Source organism: Antedon bifida, chromosome 8, assembly GCF_963402885.1.
Source record: "Antedon bifida chromosome 8, ecAntBifi1.1, whole genome shotgun sequence".
Taxonomy (NCBI): Eukaryota; Metazoa; Echinodermata; class Crinoidea; order Comatulida; family Antedonidae; genus Antedon; species Antedon bifida.
Window position 1 is genome coordinate 14,628,121 of NC_136233.1, and position 23,362 is coordinate 14,651,482.

A 23,362-nucleotide genomic window follows, 5' to 3' on the forward strand; every position below is an offset into this window, starting at 1 on the left:
TTATCACTTTTTATTCTGACGAGCTATAACAGATTGAAATTTACTGTAAAGATGAAATTAAGTGACCCACGTTATTTACATTTTTAGACATGATGACGTTATAAAAATTAAAATATTTTTAACTCATACAAAAGATAGTTGATTGACCTAGACAGTATTAAAATATCGGAGGAAATGGAATACGTATAAGCGAGATGCGCTCTATTTAATGTGATGAGCAATAACGAAAGAGTAAAAAATCCTATATTTTACATTCGTGTGGCCATACGATGACGTCATAACATCCGAGGGGTAAAGATTCTGCATGAATTCATATCTACAACATATCTGCTTACATATTAAATTAAAAAAATCGGGGGTCATGGATGATCCTGAAGAGCTATAATAGATTCAAAATAGACATAATTTTGACAATATTTTGTCACTTTTTCAACTAAAATGCGCGCAAATGGTCTAAATCAACGTGTTCGTATGACGTCATTTTAATTTGAAATGATGTCAATCTTTTTTAAAATGACTAGGTAAGGCTGTAAAATCATAATTCAAGAGAAAAACACATGATTTTCATGCTCCGTGCGCACCTTACGCGTACATTTTTTCGCGCGCGTAGGAATTTTTGACATGCTTAAAATGTCATGATCAGTGTAGAAAGTTGATTAGAAAATAATTTTGCGCATTTTGAAATTTTAAATGCGCGTGCGCGCGTAACTTCTTGTGAAACATGCCATTTTTAATCCATAGAAAGTTTGCCCTTGATATGACTTAAATTTTCACCAAGTGTCAATACAAAATGACTTTTGGTTTATAATCTATGACCAATCATTGAAATTCATAAAATCGCTCGTAACTTGCGCTACGCGACTCTAACGTCATATAACAAAGTTTCCTGCACATCTACAGCTACAGGTCAATCTTATGACAAAGTTATACAATCTTATGTTGACAAGGATGACAGATATGCGTGCAACAAAATTCCGGGAAAGAAAGAAGAACAAAGAAGATGAAAAAAAAAAAAGATATTTACAATAACAAGGGTTATCCGCAAAACCTTACGGTTGCGGATAACCAAAAATATTGATCTCATACAATTACAAGGAGTTATCCGCTTGGTATACCAAGCGGATAACTAATTAGAATACTGGTGATTTTGGAAGTCCACAACTACATAAGAATCCACAGTACACTACACATGCTCTTAAATGTAAAATAGGCTACTAATGACACATATTTGGATGTTTGACAATCTTTTATAAGAAATTATTTAATAGATTCAGTCAGTCAGTCAACCTATCAATCATTAATTCATTTTCAAATCACCCATTGAAGTATAAAGCAATTGAAAGATGTAATTTTGGGTTGAGGTGATTGACCCGTTTTATCTCCGTAGTACATATAATCTTCCTAATTTTGCAATTAAATATTACAATGTCAAGGAACTATCGTTTTCTTTCTTTAACAATTTTTAAAATATGTATTTAAATATGTAAAATATGTAACTATTATGTGGTCCAAGATGAATTCTATGTTTTTAATTATGCAAAAACTGCCATCAAAATGTTTACAAACAGCTAGAAAATGTGCCTGCAATTATGTAAAAACTCCAATTTCATTAGCGAATAGCTTTGATCTCCTTTTTCGTTCCCCAATTATTTTTTTACTATTTTTTGAAAACTACTTTTTAAAACAATGTTTAAAAATACATTTTTATATTGATATAGAATAGAATAGCAGGAAAGAGTGGGTTGAATTATAGCAGGTGCTGATATCAAATGTAGTTTTGTTCATGGCCATACACTCATACATTAATTTCTGAGAACATTTTTATGTACTTACTGTAGGTATTTCGGTATCGGTGTTATAAACATCAAATTATATAATATTACCACATATAAAATGATAACATATGATTTTTACAATTTTAGTCATCTATCCTCTTACACTAGATTAATAAATTATTTATATATGAAAGCTAGTATAAGTAAATTAAACATAAAAAAAATTAATATAGAAGAATTTATGAGTAACCATTTACACACAACCCGTGTCCCCAATGCAGCATTTCAATGATTATTCATGAAAGCTAGTTATGTAAATTAAACATTAAAACAAAATAATATAAAAGAATTTATGAGTAACCATTTACAAACCTCGGACACACCACCTGTGTTTCCAATGCGATCTTTCCAAGATTATTTATTGACGAAACCTAGTTATACATAAATTAACCATAAAAACAAAATAATATACAAGAATTTATGAGTAACCATTGACAAATCTGAAACACCACCGGTGTTTCCAATGTGCGGTCTTTCTAAGACCTCAAATACAGGTGTTTCTTTTTTTTTAGGATTTTCAAAACCTATTTCAACTTTTAAGATTTCTATTTTTACTGAAAGTATCTTTACCATCTGTTTGATGAACTTTTATACTGCGAGTGTGTTTCATGTTACCGTTTAACTTGTAATGTAAACTTTCTCTTTCACTTTCCTCCAAGGTTTACAAGAGTATTATGAAATAAGATCATCGTGTTAACTAGCCAAACATTCTAGGTTCCGTTCATAATACCGGTGTTTTCATTCCGGAGGCAGTTATGTTGATGATGTTATAAAATATAAGTTTAGGTTTAATTTATGGCGCAGATACGGTTTGAAAAGTAGAAAGCTAGAGTATGGAAAAAAATCTGTTTTAATATTCTAATTAATTTTTTTAATTACAGCAGAGTGTGTAAGTGGCAAGAAATCCATACTTTTTTGCAAAAATGTTCACTTTTCAGTAGAAAATATGTTGGGGGAAGTGGAGAGGGTGAAGATACATTCCCCGATCCCCTAGTAGGTTAAGTCTTTTTAAACTACAGGGCTACACAAAATTGAAATGTGGAGTGCGAACTTAACTTACAAAAAAACTTTGTCGTTAAGCCAAATTTCCACTAGGTAAATAAATTGAAAGCCTCGGCTTATACACATGCGTAGAGAAGGATTTGGAAGATTGAAACACATGAGTATGCATGTACTGTATAAGCTGACGCTTTTGCTTCACGCGAACAAATTCGCCTAGTGGAAGATTGGCTTTATACTGATAATTTACAACATTTAAACCAATCATTAAACAATCGTTTTTATTCACAATTGTGTGCTAATGTATCGGCATCATAGCTATGTTAATATCCTTAGGGATGTGGTCATGTGTGTTTCCCCTTGCAATGTCAGGTAGGGAACACGCTGTACCACTCATTATTCCCACAGGAAACCTAACTCACTGACATATTTCAATCACTAACCACATTTTAAAAGATTGCTAAATTAAGCATGATTTTTTTCATTGTCTTGCCAACTTTTTTTTTCATAGAATTTCCAAGAATGGATTTAAAAAGCTAGTGATTTTTACTTATTTATGTACATTTGCGAATTTTGTAATTATTCAACAATTTTTTTTTTTCAAAACTCAGTCATTTTTATGATTTTTCTAATTGGTGGTTCACAACAAACTGCATTAATAAACATTTTCCCAACGTCTTCTTTCCTGTCAATGTTACAGTGAGTTGATTTGAATTTTCAAATCGTTAAAGTTGAAAATAAATAACAATAATCGAGTTGGACCAATAAAGTTTGCACATTTTTACGTGATCGTTTTTGTTTTCTTGGTTCTTTTGAGCGTTACTGGGACATGCAGACTTGAAGTGTTGCAAAACCAATGCCGACCACGTAACTGAGTTCAACTTTTTGCAGATTTTAAAGATTTTTAAAATTGATTTTTATCCCCATTTCATCTAAAATCGATGAATCCGGTCAAATCAATGCAACTCGCCGCAACTCAACGTTGACTGGAAAACAGGCTTAAACATTTGCCAGATCTATTTTTTAGTGATTCATACAATAAAACCAATGGCTACAGTAATTGTATTTTGTCAACATTATAAAACGTTATGCATATCATTCTGTTCTAAATCTTATGAATAAAGTAAATTTACACACCACCTTTCTCATTATTTTATATTTTCAAGCAGTAAATGTATGAATTAAAATCAGTTAAGATTAATGTCAAATTTTTACAAAACTTTTCCTAAATCTAATGTTCAGTATCTGTCTGCTGACAAACAGTGGCAAAATTATTTCTGGTCGTTAAAATTAGTTTCTAAGAGACTGTTATGTCTCATCATTTATTTAAAGCTATTTAAAGTTAAGATTATTGTCAAATTTTGACAAAACTTTTCATAAGTCTAATATGCAGTATCTGTCTGCTGACAAACAGTGGCAAAATTATTTCTGGTCATTAAAATTAGTTTCTAAGAGACTGTTATGTGTCATCATTTATTTAAAGCTATATTCATTGATCTATGTGATAAGGATGCTAAATTCTAACTTTATTAACCACACCACAATCATCAATTACCATTTGTATGAGTAATGTTCTATGAATGTTGGCATTTTATATAATATTCGTTGTTTCCATAGACAAACTTAGACTGATGAAATGGCTTCTGTCCTTCATTTATGGATCATTATAGATATTATAATCATTTAAGAGTCTAGTCACTCTGAAAGTTTTTATATTAGTATCTAGCAATTTCCATTGTTTCTGTGTACAAAAATAATGCCATATATATACTGTATGATTTACGAATTCTTTTTAAGAGTTTCTTGTAAATTTCTACAATTGGTATTTAGTATCAGAGACATTCTGCTTAAATATACAATACGGGAATAATTAAGAATATATACTAATATATCCTGACAAATTGTTATATTAAATGAAGTTTAATAATAAGGAATACCTCAATATTTAGGTGCCTTTGGCCGTATTCACCATTCACACTTAGAGTAAGGGAAACATACCCTTATCTAAGTGATTACAATTTAAGGGAAATACTTAAATATTTATTAAGTTAAGTGAAATACTTTATGTATAAGGGAAAATCTCACTTAGTGTGACTGGTTCCGAATTCAAATTTTCAAGTTAAAATATATTTTTGTTTTAGATGTAAATGAATGCAGTGCATATGGGCAGCAAGTATGTGAAATGGGATGCAAAAACATGGACGGTTCCTTTCATTGCCAGTGCCCAGATGGCTATAGACTACACTCAAACAAGCGCAATTGCTTAGGTAGGTCTTTGTACAATTTGTTTAGTAAATGTATATTATCCTTTTGACTGGACGTAAAGCCGTTCTTACCATGTACATACTGTACATTGCACAAATTATAATGTACTTGATACACTATTAGAAAATAGTAAGGGATGGTATCCCAGTATGCAGATCATGGGCTCTCTTGCAGTGGCATAACACAGGGGGGAAAGGCCTCTGGTTTAGCATTCATAAGGGGCCATCCAACACTGGGTAGTTACATTGAGGTTCTTCATGCTCTGTGGCCCGTTAAGCTCAGGGGTTTAGCTAGTGAGCACTCTACTGTAGGCCATCCAGTATACAGAAGAATTATAAAGTACATTTATCATTTGATTGGATTTAATTTGTTTGCAGATGTTGATGAATGTAGAGAAATGCCAGGACTATGTCATTACCAATGTAAGAATACTCGTGGGTCATATGAATGTCTTTGTCCTACCGGAATGAGATTGGCCGCTGATCGCAAGATGTGTAATGGTAAGTCCATTGTTGTCCAAACTGTTCATTACTTCATGGAGAATTATCTCAACTTATTTCTCCATGGTTTGCTTAATAACAATTACACAAACCAACAGTGGTGTTGGTAGTCTGTGAGTTAGATACCCAAGTATATGCTGTACCTCCCCATATTTTCCCACACTTGTTCTGCCAAGCCCACGAAAATATACCCCATAAATGCGGCACCTCCCCGTATGGAAATATTTAAAGTGACCCCACCCACACCCCCCCCCCCCCCACCCCACCGGGGTGATATACCTACCTGTAGAGTCATAATACAGTAGGAATCTCATTAAAGTAGAATAGGCCTAGACTTTTTTCTTATTTTCTTGTATTACAAATCTGACTCAAACTAACCAATTCAAAGATGTGGGACAAACATGTATGATTGTTTTTTTCAGATATTGATGAATGCGAAGGAATTCATGAATGTGAGGGCGAATGTCAAAACACGATTGGAAGCTATCAGTGTTCATGTGAAGGGGGCTTTGTCACTGGAAGTAGAACAAGATGCCAACGTAAGAACCACAAAAAAATGTTTTATGTGATTATGATTAAACTATGAGTATAGGTAACTTGATAGCATTATATGTTAGATTAAATTACAATACTAAATTATTACAGTATTACTAATCAACAAGACATAATTGTTTTATTTAATTGTATAGGTACCAAACACTGTACTCCTGATATATGTGATCACCATTGTACAGACACTGCCAACGGATACCGCTGTCTCTGCCGGTCAGGCTACCAGCTTGAAGCTGGTGGTAGAAACTGTAGAGGTACAACATTAATTACAATACTATTTACATAGTACAGTACTACATCATCATAGTCAGCCACATTCGTGCTGAATAAAAGCCATATCGCTTCTAGAGGTCTCAATAATCTCCTTCTCTCTGATACCAGTTGACTTATCCCCAAAATTGTTGGATTTTATCCACTGCTTCTTTTGCTTTCTTTGGCATCCAAACTGTCAGTATTTTTCTCAATTTGTTTCAAAATATAATATAACAAAACAAAACTTAACATTCAAAGTATTTTTTTCCAGACATAAATGAATGTTTATCCGTGTCCAAGGGAGGATGCCAACATGAATGTCGTAACACTCTTGGCAGCTACTACTGTACATGTCGTCCCAACTATCGGTTGTATTACGATCGACGCCGTTGCATCCCGCTATCTAGTTGTACTAATTGTAACCAGCAACAGTGTGCTACAGGATTTACCAAAGATGATAATGACAGATGTGTTGGTGAGTCTTTAGAAGTGTACAATATAAAGCTCTGTCTACACGTTCAAACTTTATGTGACAAAAAAATGTGAGGTGCCCATATATGGTCATGATGATGTCATATCACTACCATATTTGGGCACATCACTATCATATTTGGGTACATCATACTTTATTTATCAAACTAATTTGCCCTGCCCTAATCGCTCAGCCACTTTACTCGATAAGTGTGGTGTTGAGTGTACATATTTGGATTATGTGTGCTTTCAGAACACATAATGTGTAAAAATTAGTATCTTAAGGAGTCTTCATTTAAGCTGTGTCATTGTTAACAGGCGAAAAATGACTGACGTATTTGGCAGAAAAGACATCATGGTTTAGCTTAATCCACACCTGCTCACAATTTCAACTCTGTAGGCCACACAGGTCATTCCCCTATTATTAGTTGGTTTTATTATTTATGGACATTTTTCAATCCACTTGCAAAATGTTAAAGTTGGCATTATACAAGACACAATGATACAATAGGTAGCATTGCAACAACTGACAACCAAACTATGTCATGTTAGTTCATTGTGCGTATGTGGAGATATTAGGACGTGTGTCCTTGCTCCTCACCTCTGATGATTTCTATGTCCATTCAATAACAGTAGACATACTGGTTGACCTAGCCTGTGTTGGTCTTTGCAAATCAAAGTGTTGAATTATCATTTTATAATTATTAAATGTATTTTTTTGTTTTGTAAAGATATTGATGAGTGTTCTAACACTGCATCTACCTCAGCGTGCAGTAATCGATGTGTCAACACCGTTGGTAGCTTTTACTGCTCATGCCCAAGCGGATACAAACTCCAGCCAGACAAACGTACATGCCGATCAGGTACAGTAAATTAAGCCTTTTTGTGTACGTGGGAAATGAATGAAATAAATTGAAACATGCTTGGCTGTAAGGCATTGATTCTTGTACTTTCTTTATCTCAACCTTCAGATGAGACATTTTGCAGTTAACATGTGTGATAAACTGCCATTTGCATATGGGTTTATCTTTGATGTGTGCTTTTTATAGTAGATATCACTTTTTTATGACCACAAATTGGGCCAAAATTAAAAATATGTTAAATAAAATCAGCAATGTTATAAAGTTCACTTTAGGTTATTTAATTCTATTGAAGCATATCTTTTATAGTGCCATAATTACACTCCACCAGGGATTTTAACTCAAGGTCTGTACCCTGTCTTATACCCGCAATGTGTTATATTAATCTATGTGTATAGAATATCACAACTATTTAATACAGTTATATATCTCTTGTGATTCCCTATATAGACAATACAATATTTTTTGTTTTTCCAATTTTATACATCGTTATGATATAAAAATGTTGAAATAAATCTTTATTTCCTTTTAGCTGGACCTGTCTGTCGCCAACCATGTCTTAATGGAGGGACATGTATTTACCACAGCCAATGTGCAGGAGGGCGCTATTGTATGCTTACCCAGTGTGTTTGTCCTAGGGGATTCAAAGGCAGGCAGTGTGAGAGAGGTAAGTCTACGGGACACATGAATGGTATATATATATTATGGATGCATATATTTGTATAGTTTATATTAGGTTTTAATTTACTTACGTTTATTACATAAACAGATTGAAGTCAACATAAAATTTAAAAACCTTTATTTTTGTAAGAAATCCTACATATAGGACGTTCTTAATAGCTTTAATATGTCTGAGTTACTCCCCAGAAGACATTTACAGCATATTTTCTCTGAAAAAGAAAACTCAGACAGTATGTAATGTATGTATGTCATCTTTAGACTATTCATGTACAAAGAAAATGTACATGTGTCTTCGAAAGGATCTTTTTTATGTATCAACTTGAGCGATCTCTGAATTCGTTCATTATACTATCAAGCATTGCATTTACAGAATGCAGGTTGTTGTCACATATCAAAGTGAATTATAAATATACAACTGAGATTGATGTGATTCCCTAAGCTAAGGTTATCCATCAGTTTAATAAGAACTCTGTAGGGTGTTCATATCCTAGTTGCATCAAGGACTTTAGAAAGTTTGCCGATTACTGATCATGGTTTAAGAAGTGTAGGTTAGACCATATGATCAGTAATCGACAAAGTAGTTTAACAGGTTTTTTATTTTATTATTATTATATATACCATTTCTGCCTTTATCTGTAATTTTGACTCATTCAAATTCTTACTTATGTGATTAAAATATAAGTAGTGTATATTTTACGCAATGCCCCATGGGATATTGATCCAGTGTGTTGTGGGTAATGATTCATGTTAGGAGCTTCTGAGCAATGTCCGATCATTCGATCTACTACTACTGTGTTATATCATTTACTCGTATGATTAATGTATAAGAAAAGTTGTGTGTTTCTGAAGAAACAGTATTATTAATAGAAATAAAGTTAAATTACCAAGCTGAATAAACAGAATATAATTTGATTTTAAATTTGTTCAAAAATGTATTGTATTGAATATACATTTATGACTCAACTCTGAAATTTCATATTTATTGTATGTAAAACTTTTTAGATAATTTTCCTCTTTTGTTATTGTTTAGATTAACATTATCTGTTATCAGTAAGAAAAAATAGATACAGTAAAGCACAAAGAATAACAATAAATCAGAACAGTCAATCAAAGTAGATAGTTTATCTAGATAGGAGGAGCTAATCTGTTAATGAATAGAGGCATGGTACTGTATTGTTTGAATTACCTATTGTTCCTGTAGCCAAAGAAGCTTTTAATTAAATTCTAGTCTAGCCATACACTCCAACCTGCAATTGGGAAATTCTGCAATTTATTTTAAATTAAGTTATGTTATCCTGTGATCCTATATTTCTTTGTTGTCATTTAAATTTGTAGGGTACATAATTTTGTTCTAATCAAAGAAAGTAAAGGTTTTAATTACTCTAACTAAACTTGCTCTTTACAGGATCAAGACAATGTAACCCTCCGTGTTCCAATGGTGGAAGTTGTGTCTCTGGGTCATGTCGGTGTCCAGATGGTCTCACTGGTAACATTTGTTCATTAGATGTTGATGAGTGTGTCCGCAACCCAAACTACTGTGAGCACCTCTGCACCAATACCTTTGGTAGTTTCCGGTGCCAATGTCGACAGGGATACACATTGAACTCGGATGGAAGAACTTGTAAAGGTAGGGCATATTTATTTGCAGTTTTATTATATACTGCAAACACCCTACTGAATTTAATTAACAAAGAATTGCAAGGCGTATAATAGGAACTAAAAAATGTAACCTCATTCTATTGTAAAGATTGATAAAAAAAAAACAAGCCAACACCTAACATTACACTCCACATTCTAACAATGGTACAGTCCATAATGGGTGGTTATTGTCAGATTTCCCCATATTAACATAAACAAAATTTATTTTTTAAAATCAATTTAATTACATTTTCATATTAATACAAACAAAGATGCTGTGGTAATTACTCAAATATATTGATAGCTAAAACAATTTATCTTGAAACAATAGAATAAAGAAAATAATCAACTTATTATTCCTTTATTTAAAATTTTCCTTGTAACTTTCTTAGAAATTGGTTGTGTTCCACCTTGTATGAATGGAGGTACATGTGTAAATGGCAGATGTGATTGTTTATTTGAATGGACTGGACCAACCTGTCAACAAGGTAACTGACTAAGGAGTTATTTAATACAATAATACAAGCCTTCAAACAATACATTCTTTGTTTTAGTTCAGAATGGTTTAGAATTGTTCACTGTATGTAATTCCAGTGGTATTCAGAGAATTAAAAAAAATATTGAAAACAAAATCTTATGCGCTCAATACGTTTGCATGATAATTATAAAATAAGAGCAACCAATTTTAATTAATGCTGTTTAATTTTGTTTGCAGATGTAAACGAGTGTTGGGTGGACAATGGTGGTTGTGAATTCCAGTGCCATAATCGTTTTGGTAGTCATGTTTGTCTGTGTCCACAAGGAGCAACTCTAAATGAAGACAAGAAGACTTGTTCTAGTAAGTTATAATAATACTGAAAGTGTAAAGCTTTGTCTACACTATCAAACTAGTTTAATGTGTCCAAATATGGCAGTGATATGCCCAAATATGGTAGTGATTTGACATCATCATGTACATATATGAGCACATTTTTTTGTCACATAAAGTTTGGTAGTATAGAAAAGGCTTAACCAGGGAGTTGTAAATTAACTCCCTGGCTTAACTTTACTCTATGCGATATGTAGTTGATTGATGTTGTTGTCTCATAATGATTTGATTACATTTTACAGGGCCGTGTTATCCTGAGTGTAGGAATGGTGGCTATTGTTCTGGTGGAACTTGCACATGTCCCGAAGGACTAACTGGGAACTACTGCCAGTTTGGTAAATATTTATATTACTCTTTACCAAACCGTAACCTTGTAAACAAAAGCAGGTTTGAGTTTCATTTGAATAACTTCTATGTATTTCTATTAATGATAGTTTTCACATTTATTAAAATTTTAGATGCCAATGAATGCACAGCAGGTACATCTAGCCCTTGTTCACATCAATGTCTGAACACTTTTGGAAGTTTCCAATGTACCTGTCCGTATGGAGAAACTCTTGCAGATGACAAAGTTAACTGTTTCTGTAAGCTTATATGTATTATATTGTTTACAATACTGATGATCCATTGGCCTTAATTGAGGCAATTGTATTTGCCAAAAAAAATTGATATTTAATTAATATATAGCGGATATAAGCAGGGCTTTCAATGCACTGTGCCTACAGTACATTACCATGAAACAGGAAATGGTAAAATTTGCTACTGCTACATCAAAAACTTTACCAACTATAGATAGATATCCTTATAGAGTTTTGGGCATAATTTGCGACCTCCCTTATTATTTGTAATGAACTCCATTTTGAAATGATTTGTATTTTGATAACGTGCCTTATTTAAACATAACATTACAATGGCATAAAATTTATTATGAATCTTAACTAAGTAGGAAGTGTTTGATGTTTTGGCAGTGGCATTTGGAAGAGGTAACATGAAAAGTGTAGGCATCCCTTTGATTAGCTTTGATATTGTTTCTAAATAACACCTACACCCAAATTGCTATTCACAATAACACAATTGAATAAAAATTGATTGTCCAGCACTCCCACTTTACAATGGTAAAGTCCATTGTTGGGTGGCTTTTTACAGTGGTGGCTTTTTACAGGGGTGGCTTTTTTCCGATTTCCATATCCTTTGGAGTCGCAACCTGAACCCTCAAAACCTAGTATGCCAAATAGAGGAAATATTGGCTATATTATAACTCTGCTTTTTGTTTCTAGCTCAGTGCAATCCAACATGCAAGAACGGAGCAACCTGTAGTAGAGGACAGTGTATTTGCCCTCCTGGTCTTACTGGTTCAGACTGCAGTCTAGGTAAGTAAATAGAATACAAATCACTACAAATACAAATATACTTCATATTCATTATGGATACACTACAAATACATAACAAATATACTTTGCATTCATTATGGATACACGTTGACTGCTAAGGTCTTTAAGAAACACTACAAATACATAACAAATATACTTTGCATTCATTATGGATACACGTTGACTGCTAAGGTCTTTAAGAAACACTACAAATACATAACAAATATACTTCATATTCATAATGGATACACATTGATTGCTAAGGTCTTTAAGAAACACTACAAATACATAACAAATATACTTCATATTCATAATGGATACACATTGATTGCTTAGGTCTTTAAGAAACACTACAAATACATAACAAATATTCTTCGCATTCATTATTGACTACTAAGCTCTTTAAGAAACAGTACAAATGCATAACAAATATACTGTACAAGCGTCCTAACATATCAATATGCATTTATTATACACGTTGATATACCAAAGGGTTGTATATTTTCCTCTAATATACCATTTTACTTGTATTATTAAATACTACAGATATTGATGAATGCCCTGCAGATTGTGCATTCTCTTGTAACAACACATTTGGCAGTTACCAATGTACCTGCCCAACTGGTTTCCTTCTTGCTGATGATGGTACAAACTGTGTAGGTAAGTACATAGTGGTTAGTTGGAATCTTATGTTAATTTAGTCAAAGAAGCGAAAAAAATCAGGATAATTATAATGTACTTTATACAGTAACACCATCTCAAAACGCAGTGGAATAAATATTACAACAATTTTCATTTACCCAATTACATACATACAGTATATTAATCTCATCTAGGAGATTGTTGGAGTGTATCTAGTTTAACTGTATCTCAAAATAACCAACTTTTACTTTAATTAATTGTATAAGCAAATAATATATCAAATCAAATTATTTACCGTAAATTGGTATCAATAGTCGATAGGCTCCCACATCGGTGTTGAGCCATTGGCCCATGGTTTCCTTTAGGCTATATTAGAAAATAAATAATTGGGTTTCTGTAGATTAAACAATTTATTTTTTATTAATTTAAAGATGAAGATGAGTGCTTGACAATTGGACAGAGGTGTCAAGATGGTTGTTTGAATACTGATGGAGGATTTTTCTGTATTTGTCCGAGAGGATTTCAAATTGCTGAAGATGCATTTACTTGTAGAGGTACAGAACACAAGAGTAGCACTTAGTTTTTCTTGACCAATTTCCACTGGTCAGTTATAATCTCATGCTTTCAATTCAGCTCCTTCACCATGTGCCTAAATGTGTACCACTAAAGTTTGATACCAGGATTGCCACCCAATTATCCTTGGTAATTTTCCTAAATATATAAAAACAAAAGAAAACAATCTTTTATCCTATATAATCTTCATTGCAGCTGTTGACTGCGATCCTCCATGTCAGAATGGCGCTCTCTGTATAGATTCTGCTTGTCAGTGTCCACAAGGCTTTGAAGGGCCTTCCTGTGAATTTGGTAAGTTGCAACTTTATTTTCTTTTTGTTGTGTAATTTAATTCCATAGATATGATTTAAAAACAATATTGCAGTAAGCCTGGTATAGAAAAGAGTGATAATTTACCAGGCATACTTTCTAGTATACTTTGCTGCGCTTGTGCCTTTATTAAACTGTGAATTCCTGTGTTTTTAAATAGCAGTAAATGTTTTTTTTTCTATTCAATTTTAGAGCGCCAGTGTAATTCAGAATGTATGAATGGCGGTCAATGTGTGAAGGGTGTATGTGAATGTCTCACTGGATATATTGGTACATTCTGTGAAGTTAGAAGTAAGTATAATTATCAATCCACTAAACATAGTCAGTTATACTGTGTCATCTTTAAGCTCTGTCTACACTATCAAACTAGTTTGACAAAAAATGATGTGATGTGCCCAAATATGGTAGAATTATGATACCATCATGTCCATATAATGGGCACGTCACATTTTTTGTCACATAAAGTTTGATAATGTAGGCAGAGATTGAGGTGTCTGTAAGGTTAGATCGATCAATAAAAGATTACCATATACAGATTAAATATTAGTTTAATACAAACTTTTTACAAATGTTTACAAAAACCATCTATTCATGATGAACCTAAATAATGCTTGGGATGTGAAACATAATCAATCAAATACTTGCCTTAATTTTTCAGCGTGCGAACCTGGTTGTCAGAACGGAGGATTCTGCATCAATGGTGTTTGTCAATGTATCTATGGATTTGAAGGTCCAACCTGTGAGCAAGTCGGTAAGTATGTTGTCTTAGCTCATTCCTAAGTCATGCAAAGAAATGCCATCCAAGAATTATTTGCAACTTTTGCAAGTTCAAACCAGAGACTAGCAGTGGTAAATATGCTTGGCTTATGGTGATTCTTACCCCTCTTTGTGGAAAAAGAACCCATCTGACTACAGGCTTGCTTGGGTGTGTTTTATTTATTTAGAAAGTTATATTGCAAAACAAAATACTGTAGTATAATAAAGAATTGTTATACAAAAAATGTTATAGAATTTGACACTCTTCTGAAATTGATATTTATCTATAAAGTTTGTAGTCCAAAATGCCAGAATGGTGCTACATGTACCAATGGTATGTGTGTCTGTCCTGAAGGCTTTGGTGGCCTAGCTTGCGAAAGAAAGGGTAGGTTATTGCAGATGCATGGAGACCAAATGCATCTAATGTGCATGACAAGACAAGATTGCATGAGACTTAAGCTTGTCTAGCACTATCAAAGTTTATGTGACAAAAAATGTGCCCATATATGGACATGATGATGTCATATACTTTTTTTGTCAAACTAGTTTGATAGTGTAGACAGAGCTTTAATTAAAAAAATGTAAAAAAAAATCTAATTTTAATAGAAGTTGTCTGTGTTGTATTTTGTGTACACAACCGGCATGTATTATTTTCTAGTCTGTTTACCAGCATGTCAAAATAACGCAACTTGTATGAATGGTTCTTGCATTTGTGAAGAGGGTTTTGAAGGACCAACTTGTGAAGACGAAGGTGAGGTACAGTTTAAAAACAATCCAAAACCGTCTGGTATCTTATTGGTCACGTGGAGACATAGACTTATTATAGTAAAGTGGAAAAAGTTGTATACAGTTAACTGTAATCTCTAACTTGTTCTGATATTTGTAATAAGAAAATAGATATTTTAATCTAATTTATATTTAATCAACTGTATTATAGCTATTAATGTAACAAAGGTATTTAATTTTAATTTGAACTGTTAACATAAAATGTATTATATTTAGATATTATTGTATATGAAATTAAATTATGATTACATAATGTCATTAGTTTAAAATTGGATATATTTGAATATTTTTGTACTATTGATTTACTAACATTGCATCGTTACAATTGCATACATTTTAACAATGGTTTAAATAAAAATGTATTAAAACATTAATATAAGCATTAAATTGTTTACTTGTATATAGAGAATCTTTAAACAAAAGCTTTTCAGTCCCTCATGTATAATAGGTTATTGGAAATTCCCTAAAATACTAATAATTGATACTGTACAGACAATATTGTACTTCTCTGTAATACCAAAGAAGAACCAAAACTTATTTCTGTGGACATCAAATTATTCTATGTTTATAAAAAATATTATCTCCAGGCAAAGAAAAGTCCTATGTTTATTTTTCTTGTATTATCTTATTTGCTGATTGAAGAATTAGGATCTTGTTTGTGTTTATTGTGTTTTCCTTTAATAACAATGTAAACAAGGTTGTGTCTAATCAATGTTTAATTTGTGTGTAGTATGTATGGAACAGTGTCAGAATGGAGGATTTTGTAGATACGGTGAATGTAGGTGCTTGCCAGGATTCAGTGGTCAATACTGCCAATATAAAGGTAATTATTATATTTAATATTTTAATAATATCCAATCAATAGACTGACTGCAGCATGTGTGTGTTCCATTCAAAGTAATAAAACTTATATAAATAAATAAACTGGGAATTCTTCCAGCCCCAGGGTTGTTCTCATATCCGCCATAATCCATCCTCCCTCAACTCCCTCAACCCCTACAGACATTTAAGTATTGTTTAAAACCTTTCCAGTACAATTCCGGTCGATAGCACATGTGCTTGGAGGTGTGCAATAGAAAAGATGTGTGTCCAATCATACAAACTCTCTCTCTCAAGATAATATATTTTAAAAACTTTTACAGGATGTCAGCCAGAGTGTTTGAACGGAGGAACATGCTTTGAAGGGCGTTGTCAGTGTTCTACATCATTCACAGGTGAAGCCTGTGGACAATATGGTAAGTTAATACAAATTCAGGCCGTCATTCTAATTTATATGTTACTGCTGTATTTATTTTAAGCATTTTAATTTTCATTTGTCATGCATAACACTATAAACTTTTTTTAAACCAAAAAATGAAGTGTACTTATTTCACTGAAAATGACAACTTTATTAGCATATCATGAATATTCATAACTCATTAACGTGCACTGTTTTATTACTTATATTGTCTTTAGTTCCACCTTGTATACCTGCCTGCCAAAATGGAGTTTGCAGAAATCGACAATGTGTCTGTGACGAGGGTTTCACAGGAATAGATTGCAGTTTAGTTCGTCGTAAGTCTAATACCTAGATAATGACCAAATCCACTAAATATGCTAATTAAAAACCAAATTCAGATTATAGTTATTTTCTTTAGCATTGTAGTCTATATTTAATTTTTTTGTAGCTGGTGTGTGCATTCCTCCCTGTCAGAATGAAGGACTTTGCCAGAATGGACAGTGTGTTTGTCAGGAAGGCTTTGAAGGCCCATACTGTGAATTACAAGTTGGTAAGTGCAATATTTCTTCAGTTCTTCAATTTTATATTATAGTATTGAAGCATTGTAATTACTGGTATGTTTTTTTTTAGGCCGTGTCTTTCCGCCGTGTCAACCAGCTTGTGCCAATGGAGGTACGTGTGCATTTGGTGTTTGTATCTGTGTTCCTAGCTACACTGGAGCTAGCTGTGAAGAATTAGGTATGAATTGCCCTTTTTCATTACCATCAATTGCATTTTTTTTTGTACAAAATATAATTTATATGTAATAAAGTCAGGATGTGGGTTGTTGTAAAAAGAAGTCAGATCCGAGGATAAACCAATGGAAGATGGTTAAAGAATATATTCTTAATGACCCAACATACAGCTTCCCAGTATCGTACTTATAGTGATGTCTTTTTGATATTGTAGCCAAGCACCAGGATTGAGGTACTCCTCATGAAACAGCCTGTAGTGCATTAAAATGTTCAAACTTGCGTCTTTGACTATTTATTTCTATTATTTATATATCTAATCAGTCGCTGAGGTTGAGTTACTGATTATGCCAGGCCAAGAGTTGCTATCTATGGATCAGATGGTGTATTGGACCTGTTACAGCAACATGACTAACATTGGCCCACCAGTATGGCGTGGCCCAACTCAGGAGTATATTAGCCCAAGAAGCAGCTTTGGTAAGAATTTAATTCTACATTCTATCAAAGACTTTCAGAATTTCAGTAGAGGATTGAGGATTTTGAACTGATTCTTTAACATGCCTATGGATTTTTTAATTGCAGAAACAACTTCATTTCCAAAGTATGATGTGTGGGTGTTTGTTCTCATAACATATCTATTATATATTGTATAAATATGGGCAGTAATTGAAAAGGAATCTGGGCCCCCACTCAAATCCATATATGATGTTTATTTATAACTAGATTCATGGATTAACAAATATATTTATTTTTAGGGAATCATGTTTATTCTGAACCCATGACAAATGGTCAGACTCGTCTTGTCATTAATGGATTCACTGAGTTGGATGAGGGAACCTACAGTTGCAGTGCTGGAGGCTATACAGAAAGTATCAACGTTATAATGCGTAAGATATAATAAATTTAGTGCTATTCTTAGGCAGCCATGTAAAATAAACATCTATACTTATATTTGGAATTTCTAATAAACGTATTGATTACAGAATGTTATAATTTTTCCGAAGGAAATTGCATTAGTAAAATAGGTGTACTAAGCAATTTTCTATAGCATATAGAATAAATAGTTTTTGTACTTCTGTTGATTTTTCTGTAGCAAATAGTTTTACAACCCCTCCAACATTGACGGTCGAACGTTGCGAAATTGTGGGGTCACAAGAATGTCGTGACCTCTTATACCTTGATGCAGTATTCCCGACAAGTTTAGCTGAAGATCCAGAGACTGCTGAAACACTTGTAACCAAACTGAGCACGCTTGTGGACTGCCATGGGGCGAAAGACCTCCTATTCTGTACAGCATTTTACCAGCCTTGTGATCGTAGCGATACTTCCCTTCTGCTGTGTCAGTCTTTCTGCCGCGAAATTCTAGAGAGTTGCGGTGGTCAGGCTATAGGAGTGCTGCAGGGGGCAAATTTCCCAAAGGCACATGAGTTTCTGAAAGTATGTGATGAACTTCCACAACGGGACTGTATAGCAGGAACAGGACTAGGAACACCATTCCCATTTAGTGAGTCGGTGACATGGCATGGCATTCTCTTCTCTTCCTTCTTCCAGACTCAGATGATAAATTTTCCTTTTGTCACTATGAAAAAGTAGTAATTCCTTTATGCTATAATGTATTGCTCATATTTTTTCTCTTTGATCTGAAAGCCTATTGCTCATGAATGCACTTTTTACAGTATTCTGTTTCTTAATTCTTTCATAAAAAGTAGTCTCTAGTATTTTGTAAATAGTTATGAGGTGTTTCCCCAAAAATATCATAGTTACACATGTTGATCATTTTGTTTGTAGCGGAGTGCCCTCAACCATGTCGGAATGAAGGTGAATGTGTCAGAGGTCATTGTGAATGTGTGCCTCCATTTTATGGACCAACATGTTCACAGAGTAAGTCACAAGAAATTTGAATTATTTTTATTATTTAAATAATGTACATTTTAAGAACCATTCACATATATTATACATTGTAAGTAGTGGCATTTGTGAAAGGTGTAGTATGACTTACTTGTTGTGAAGTGATGTTGTTTCCTTTTCTACAAAAGGTTATGCTGTTGATGTGGTCACTCCCTCTGGACTAGTAACATCTGTAGGGGGTAATTTGACAGTACTTTGTAAAACATCTCTTTATGCTGACTCCCCGACACCAGAATGGACTGATCCTAGAGGTTATCCTGTGAGAAGAAAAGTTCCAGGTAAGTTGCCATCAATCATAGTGATCTGTGGCAATTTATATATTTTTGTATGGATTGATTGCCTTTTGCTGTATATGCTGTAACCCTGCTGTTTTCCATTTTCCACAGCAGCTTTGTCTTTCAATGTCTGCTAAGGATCCTACAAATCAATGATTTAAAACATTTAATATAACAAGCATACAAGATGGAAGCATCTTTAAAAATATCTTGTCTGCCTTAGAGTACCTGACCTCAAGACCAACACAGAAAATGGTACAAAAATGTGTGCAAATATCTTATTTTTAATTATTCTTTCACAACTAGGATCAAATGCCAGAATCTATACTGAAGTTGACTTAAGGAGTAGAGGCAGTAGACTAAACATCATTGGCTTGAATCATTTAGATGAAGGCCAATATACATGTACAGTTGGAAGTGTTGTCAAGTACTACAATCTTTTACTAGTTTGTAAGTATCATGCACAATACTAAACATTTAGAAGTGATCTTTAGAAGAAAAATCTCGAATGGTTGTTTTTTAGAAATTTATCGTTTATGTATTTATTAAACTTTGCTTTACAAGGGTAGCTCTACTACAGCAATACAACTGACTTGAAATGGCCCTCTTAAAAACAATACAAAAATATACAGACGACATTCAAACATAAAGATACAAGAGGATTCATAAAAGTTAAAATTCTATAGTAAAGACTATTAAGTGTAATAACTAAACAGATTTGAGTGATATTATTAATTACATTATTACAGTTCAATCCTGCTTCCCACCATGTCAAAACGGCGGCTTTTGTGAGGCTGGCAACTGTAGGTGTCCCTTTGGATACAGTGGTCCATCATGTAGTGACCTCCGTAAGAAATTTGCCCTCTGTTATTTGCATTTTTCTGGAAATGACTGCATGCAATTCTGAATGATACAAATATTCCAATTCAATTATTCAAATTGTTCAGATTTTTATTTTGCATATTTACTTTTTTTTAATGCTTGACTTTTATTGCTTGTTCAACGGAGAATAGCAATATACAGTATCCAACGGAAAGTACTGGTATTATAAATATGTGGATGCGAGTTTTGTAAGTTGTGAATATTTAAAACTATGGAGACTTTTGTCCAACTTGGTTTTGCACACTTGCCTTGATTTTATTTATAACCACAATTACTTTGCCTGACATAATGGTCAACCGTATCATTTTCATTACAAACCAATGGATTTTGGTGACATACTGCATGCTTTGAAAGAAAAACAGTATTCCAAAAAATAAAATAATAGAAAAGCCACTTGTAGCATGTGTGTATACTGTATATAGGCCTCAGTTTTCTGGATATAGGTTTATTCCATTGAATGCAAGGTTAAAAAAAATACATGTTTAATAATTAGCAATGCATGTATACTTTGATAGTTAATTTTGCTATTCAGCATGTTTTTCTTTTCATGTGAACATTGATAAAACTTTTTTTTTCTTTATAAAAACAGAGTTTACCATATTCCATTAATTTTCTTAAAACCAGAAACTGTTAAATTTACCTGACTTAAAAAGTCGTCTTATTTTACCAGCCTACTGTGTCAACATTAATTTAATTAATATGCTTAATTAATCAAATAATTTATTGACCTTTTGTAGTTAACCCAGTAACTATCGACACAAACTCTGTAATCGGTGAGCCATTTGCTGGTGGAGATGTGATGGTGACCTGTGAAGTGACAAACCCAGGAGCAACACCTCCCTATTGGAAAAAAGCTAGAAATGACCGCCGCATACTTGAGCTTGGACAAGGTCAGTATCTATGATTAAAAAAATGCTATCTTTAAAAATGTTTTATTATCTAAATCATTATTTTTGCCCCTGAAAACTGAAATGTACTTAAATTAAAAAAAATATTATTTCAAAGAAAATATGAATGTAGTGATTTCTTTCATGAGTGTTGTTAAAAACTGATTGTTGAAAAGAATATTTTGTTTTTTAAATCTTTATGATAGGAGGAAGTAATCGTTTGTACTCTGAGGTGATTGATCTATACACAACTAAGCTTTACATTAAAGACATCCAGGTGTCTGACGCTGGACTCTACACCTGTGTAGCTGGCAGGTTTACTCAGGTGTTCAACATGACTGTCAGAGGTCAGTCAGGTGTTGCTTATTTATTTATACTGGGTGAACTCTTCAGTCAAAGACTGATCTCCCAGAGGGCCCAGTTATGATCTGTGGCTATGAGTGATAGTGGTTGGGTGTGTGGGTAACCCCCTACCTGTCTTGAAAGATGTACTAGGTTCTTTATAGTGCACTTGAGCTAGATGTGTACACTGGACCTACGGTTTATAGTCCTTATCAGAGAAGACTCGTTCTACCAACCCTCTCACCTTTAACAGTATGCTTGTATTAATTATAGTTATCTATAATATTGTTTTTTTTTGTTATTGCTGCAGCACCCATTGTTCAGTGTATACCATCGTGTCGTAATGGAGGTACTTGTTTTAATGGTCAGTGCATCTGTGTACAAGGTTATGTTGGAAACTTTTGCCAGCAAGGTCAGTATTGAATGGTTTTACATACATTTGATTTTATATTTGCATAATTTAGCTATGTATAACAATTCACCATTTCATATTTCATAATTTTTTCAGCGATTGGTCGCCAATGTATACCAGCTTGTTTAAATGGGGGTACATGTATCCAAGGCCAATGTAGGTGTCAGTTGGGCTACACAGGTGGCTACTGTCAACAAAGTAAGATATTCAAATTTATATGCAAATTGTTACTTTAATTTGATTAAAACACCTTACTGAAGGTCTTGGCTGAGTTTGCTGTCCAAGTTGTAGTTGCTGAACGTAAACATTACACATGCCCATTCTTATAAACACAAAGAACCTTAAATTGATTTATTTCCTTGTAGGTATTCCTGTCAGTGCTCCAAATGATGTCATCTCTGAAGACACTCCAGTTGGTGGTGATGTAACAATCAATTGTGAACTATCCCGAGCTGGACCAACACCACCCGTGTGGATTGACAATCAAAACAATAGGGTCTCTCCTAGATCAAGTTAGTTGATAATTTAATTCTGTATGGTTTGAACAGCAACTTGTATGCTGGAAAATGAAATTGTTTTACACCTACAGTCACATGGTATTCATATATTATATTTTTTACTCTCCAGGTATTAACTCGCACATTTACGTTGAGAATATAAACGATAGAGCTACAAAATTGATAATAAGGAACATGCAACCACGAGATGTAGGCTTGTACACCTGTGTATCTGGAACATTTAGACAGGTGTTTAATCTATCAATAGAGGCACAAGGTCAGTCTAACACCCCTTTTACATGGCCTAGCAAAACTCTATAATTCACACATACCAGGGCGTCAACATCGTGTGTCTCTTTGTGTGTAAACTCATGCAGACTGCTATCTGCAATACCTTCCTAGCTACCACCATCCTCTTTCATATTTTTTGTTTCACTTTTGATTAGGACCAATCTTGCTTCTCAACTCTTAGACTTGGTGCTATCTGCAATACCTTCCTTGCCACCACCATCCTCTTTCATATTTTTTATTCACTTTTGATTAGGACCAATCCTGCTTCCCAACTGTTAGACTTGGTGCTATTTGCAACTCGCTATCACCATTCTTCTGCATATTTTCTATTAACTTTCTTTTAGGACCATTACGTTCCTGCTTCCCTAACTGTCAAAATGGAGGAATCTGCAGAAATGGTGTGTGTCAATGTCCACGACAGTTTACCGGCAGTTACTGTCAGACCTCAACCCTACGTAAGTCATTTTAAATCGATTTTAAAGATGTGTGGTTGATGTAAGATTTCAGTCTTCCTGAGGCTGTTTACATTATGTACTAGCAAGTAATATTCTATTGATTAAA

General features: G+C 33.5%; 1 protein-coding gene across 10 annotated transcripts in view; it reads left to right on the forward strand.

Annotated features, from left to right (window-relative positions):
* The window catches only part of LOC144850041 (uncharacterized), a 131,538-nt gene that overhangs the window by 42,804 nt on the left and 65,372 nt on the right, over positions 1-23,362 (forward strand). For 7 of the 10 annotated variants that reach the window (XM_078707206.1, XM_078707212.1, XM_078707208.1 and 4 more), the window contains exons 12-49: positions 4,976-5,101; positions 5,477-5,599; positions 6,022-6,138; positions 6,289-6,405; positions 6,675-6,878; positions 7,606-7,737; positions 8,267-8,401; positions 9,821-10,042; positions 10,446-10,541; positions 10,769-10,891; positions 11,164-11,256; positions 11,380-11,505; positions 12,199-12,291; positions 12,838-12,951; positions 13,365-13,487; positions 13,702-13,797; positions 14,008-14,106; positions 14,474-14,566; positions 15,230-15,322; positions 16,088-16,180; positions 16,500-16,592; positions 16,813-16,911; positions 17,025-17,126; positions 17,207-17,314; positions 17,632-17,784; positions 18,063-18,194; positions 18,401-18,811; positions 19,096-19,188; positions 19,344-19,493; positions 19,797-19,940; positions 20,240-20,338; positions 21,110-21,262; positions 21,466-21,606; positions 21,912-22,013; positions 22,110-22,211; positions 22,379-22,525; positions 22,641-22,787; positions 23,146-23,256. In XM_078707206.1, the coding sequence (XP_078563332.1) occupies positions 4,976-5,101; positions 5,477-5,599; positions 6,022-6,138; positions 6,289-6,405; positions 6,675-6,878; positions 7,606-7,737; positions 8,267-8,401; positions 9,821-10,042; positions 10,446-10,541; positions 10,769-10,891; positions 11,164-11,256; positions 11,380-11,505; positions 12,199-12,291; positions 12,838-12,951; positions 13,365-13,487; positions 13,702-13,797; positions 14,008-14,106; positions 14,474-14,566; positions 15,230-15,322; positions 16,088-16,180; positions 16,500-16,592; positions 16,813-16,911; positions 17,025-17,126; positions 17,207-17,314; positions 17,632-17,784; positions 18,063-18,194; positions 18,401-18,811; positions 19,096-19,188; positions 19,344-19,493; positions 19,797-19,940; positions 20,240-20,338; positions 21,110-21,262; positions 21,466-21,606; positions 21,912-22,013; positions 22,110-22,211; positions 22,379-22,525; positions 22,641-22,787; positions 23,146-23,256 (4,905 nt within the window). Of the gene's footprint in view, positions 1-4,975; positions 5,102-5,476; positions 5,600-6,021; positions 6,139-6,288; positions 6,406-6,674; positions 6,879-7,605; positions 7,738-8,266; positions 8,402-9,820; positions 10,043-10,445; positions 10,542-10,768; positions 10,892-11,163; positions 11,257-11,379; positions 11,506-12,198; positions 12,292-12,837; positions 12,952-13,364; positions 13,488-13,701; positions 13,798-14,007; positions 14,107-14,473; positions 14,567-14,863; positions 14,957-15,229; positions 15,323-16,087; positions 16,181-16,499; positions 16,593-16,812; positions 16,912-17,024; positions 17,127-17,206; positions 17,315-17,631; positions 17,785-18,062; positions 18,195-18,400; positions 18,812-19,095; positions 19,189-19,343; positions 19,494-19,796; positions 19,941-20,239; positions 20,339-21,109; positions 21,263-21,465; positions 21,607-21,911; positions 22,014-22,109; positions 22,212-22,378; positions 22,526-22,640; positions 22,788-23,145; positions 23,257-23,362 lie in introns of all 10 variants that reach the window. The other 3 variants (XM_078707207.1, XM_078707211.1, XM_078707216.1) reach the window with 3 other exon arrangements.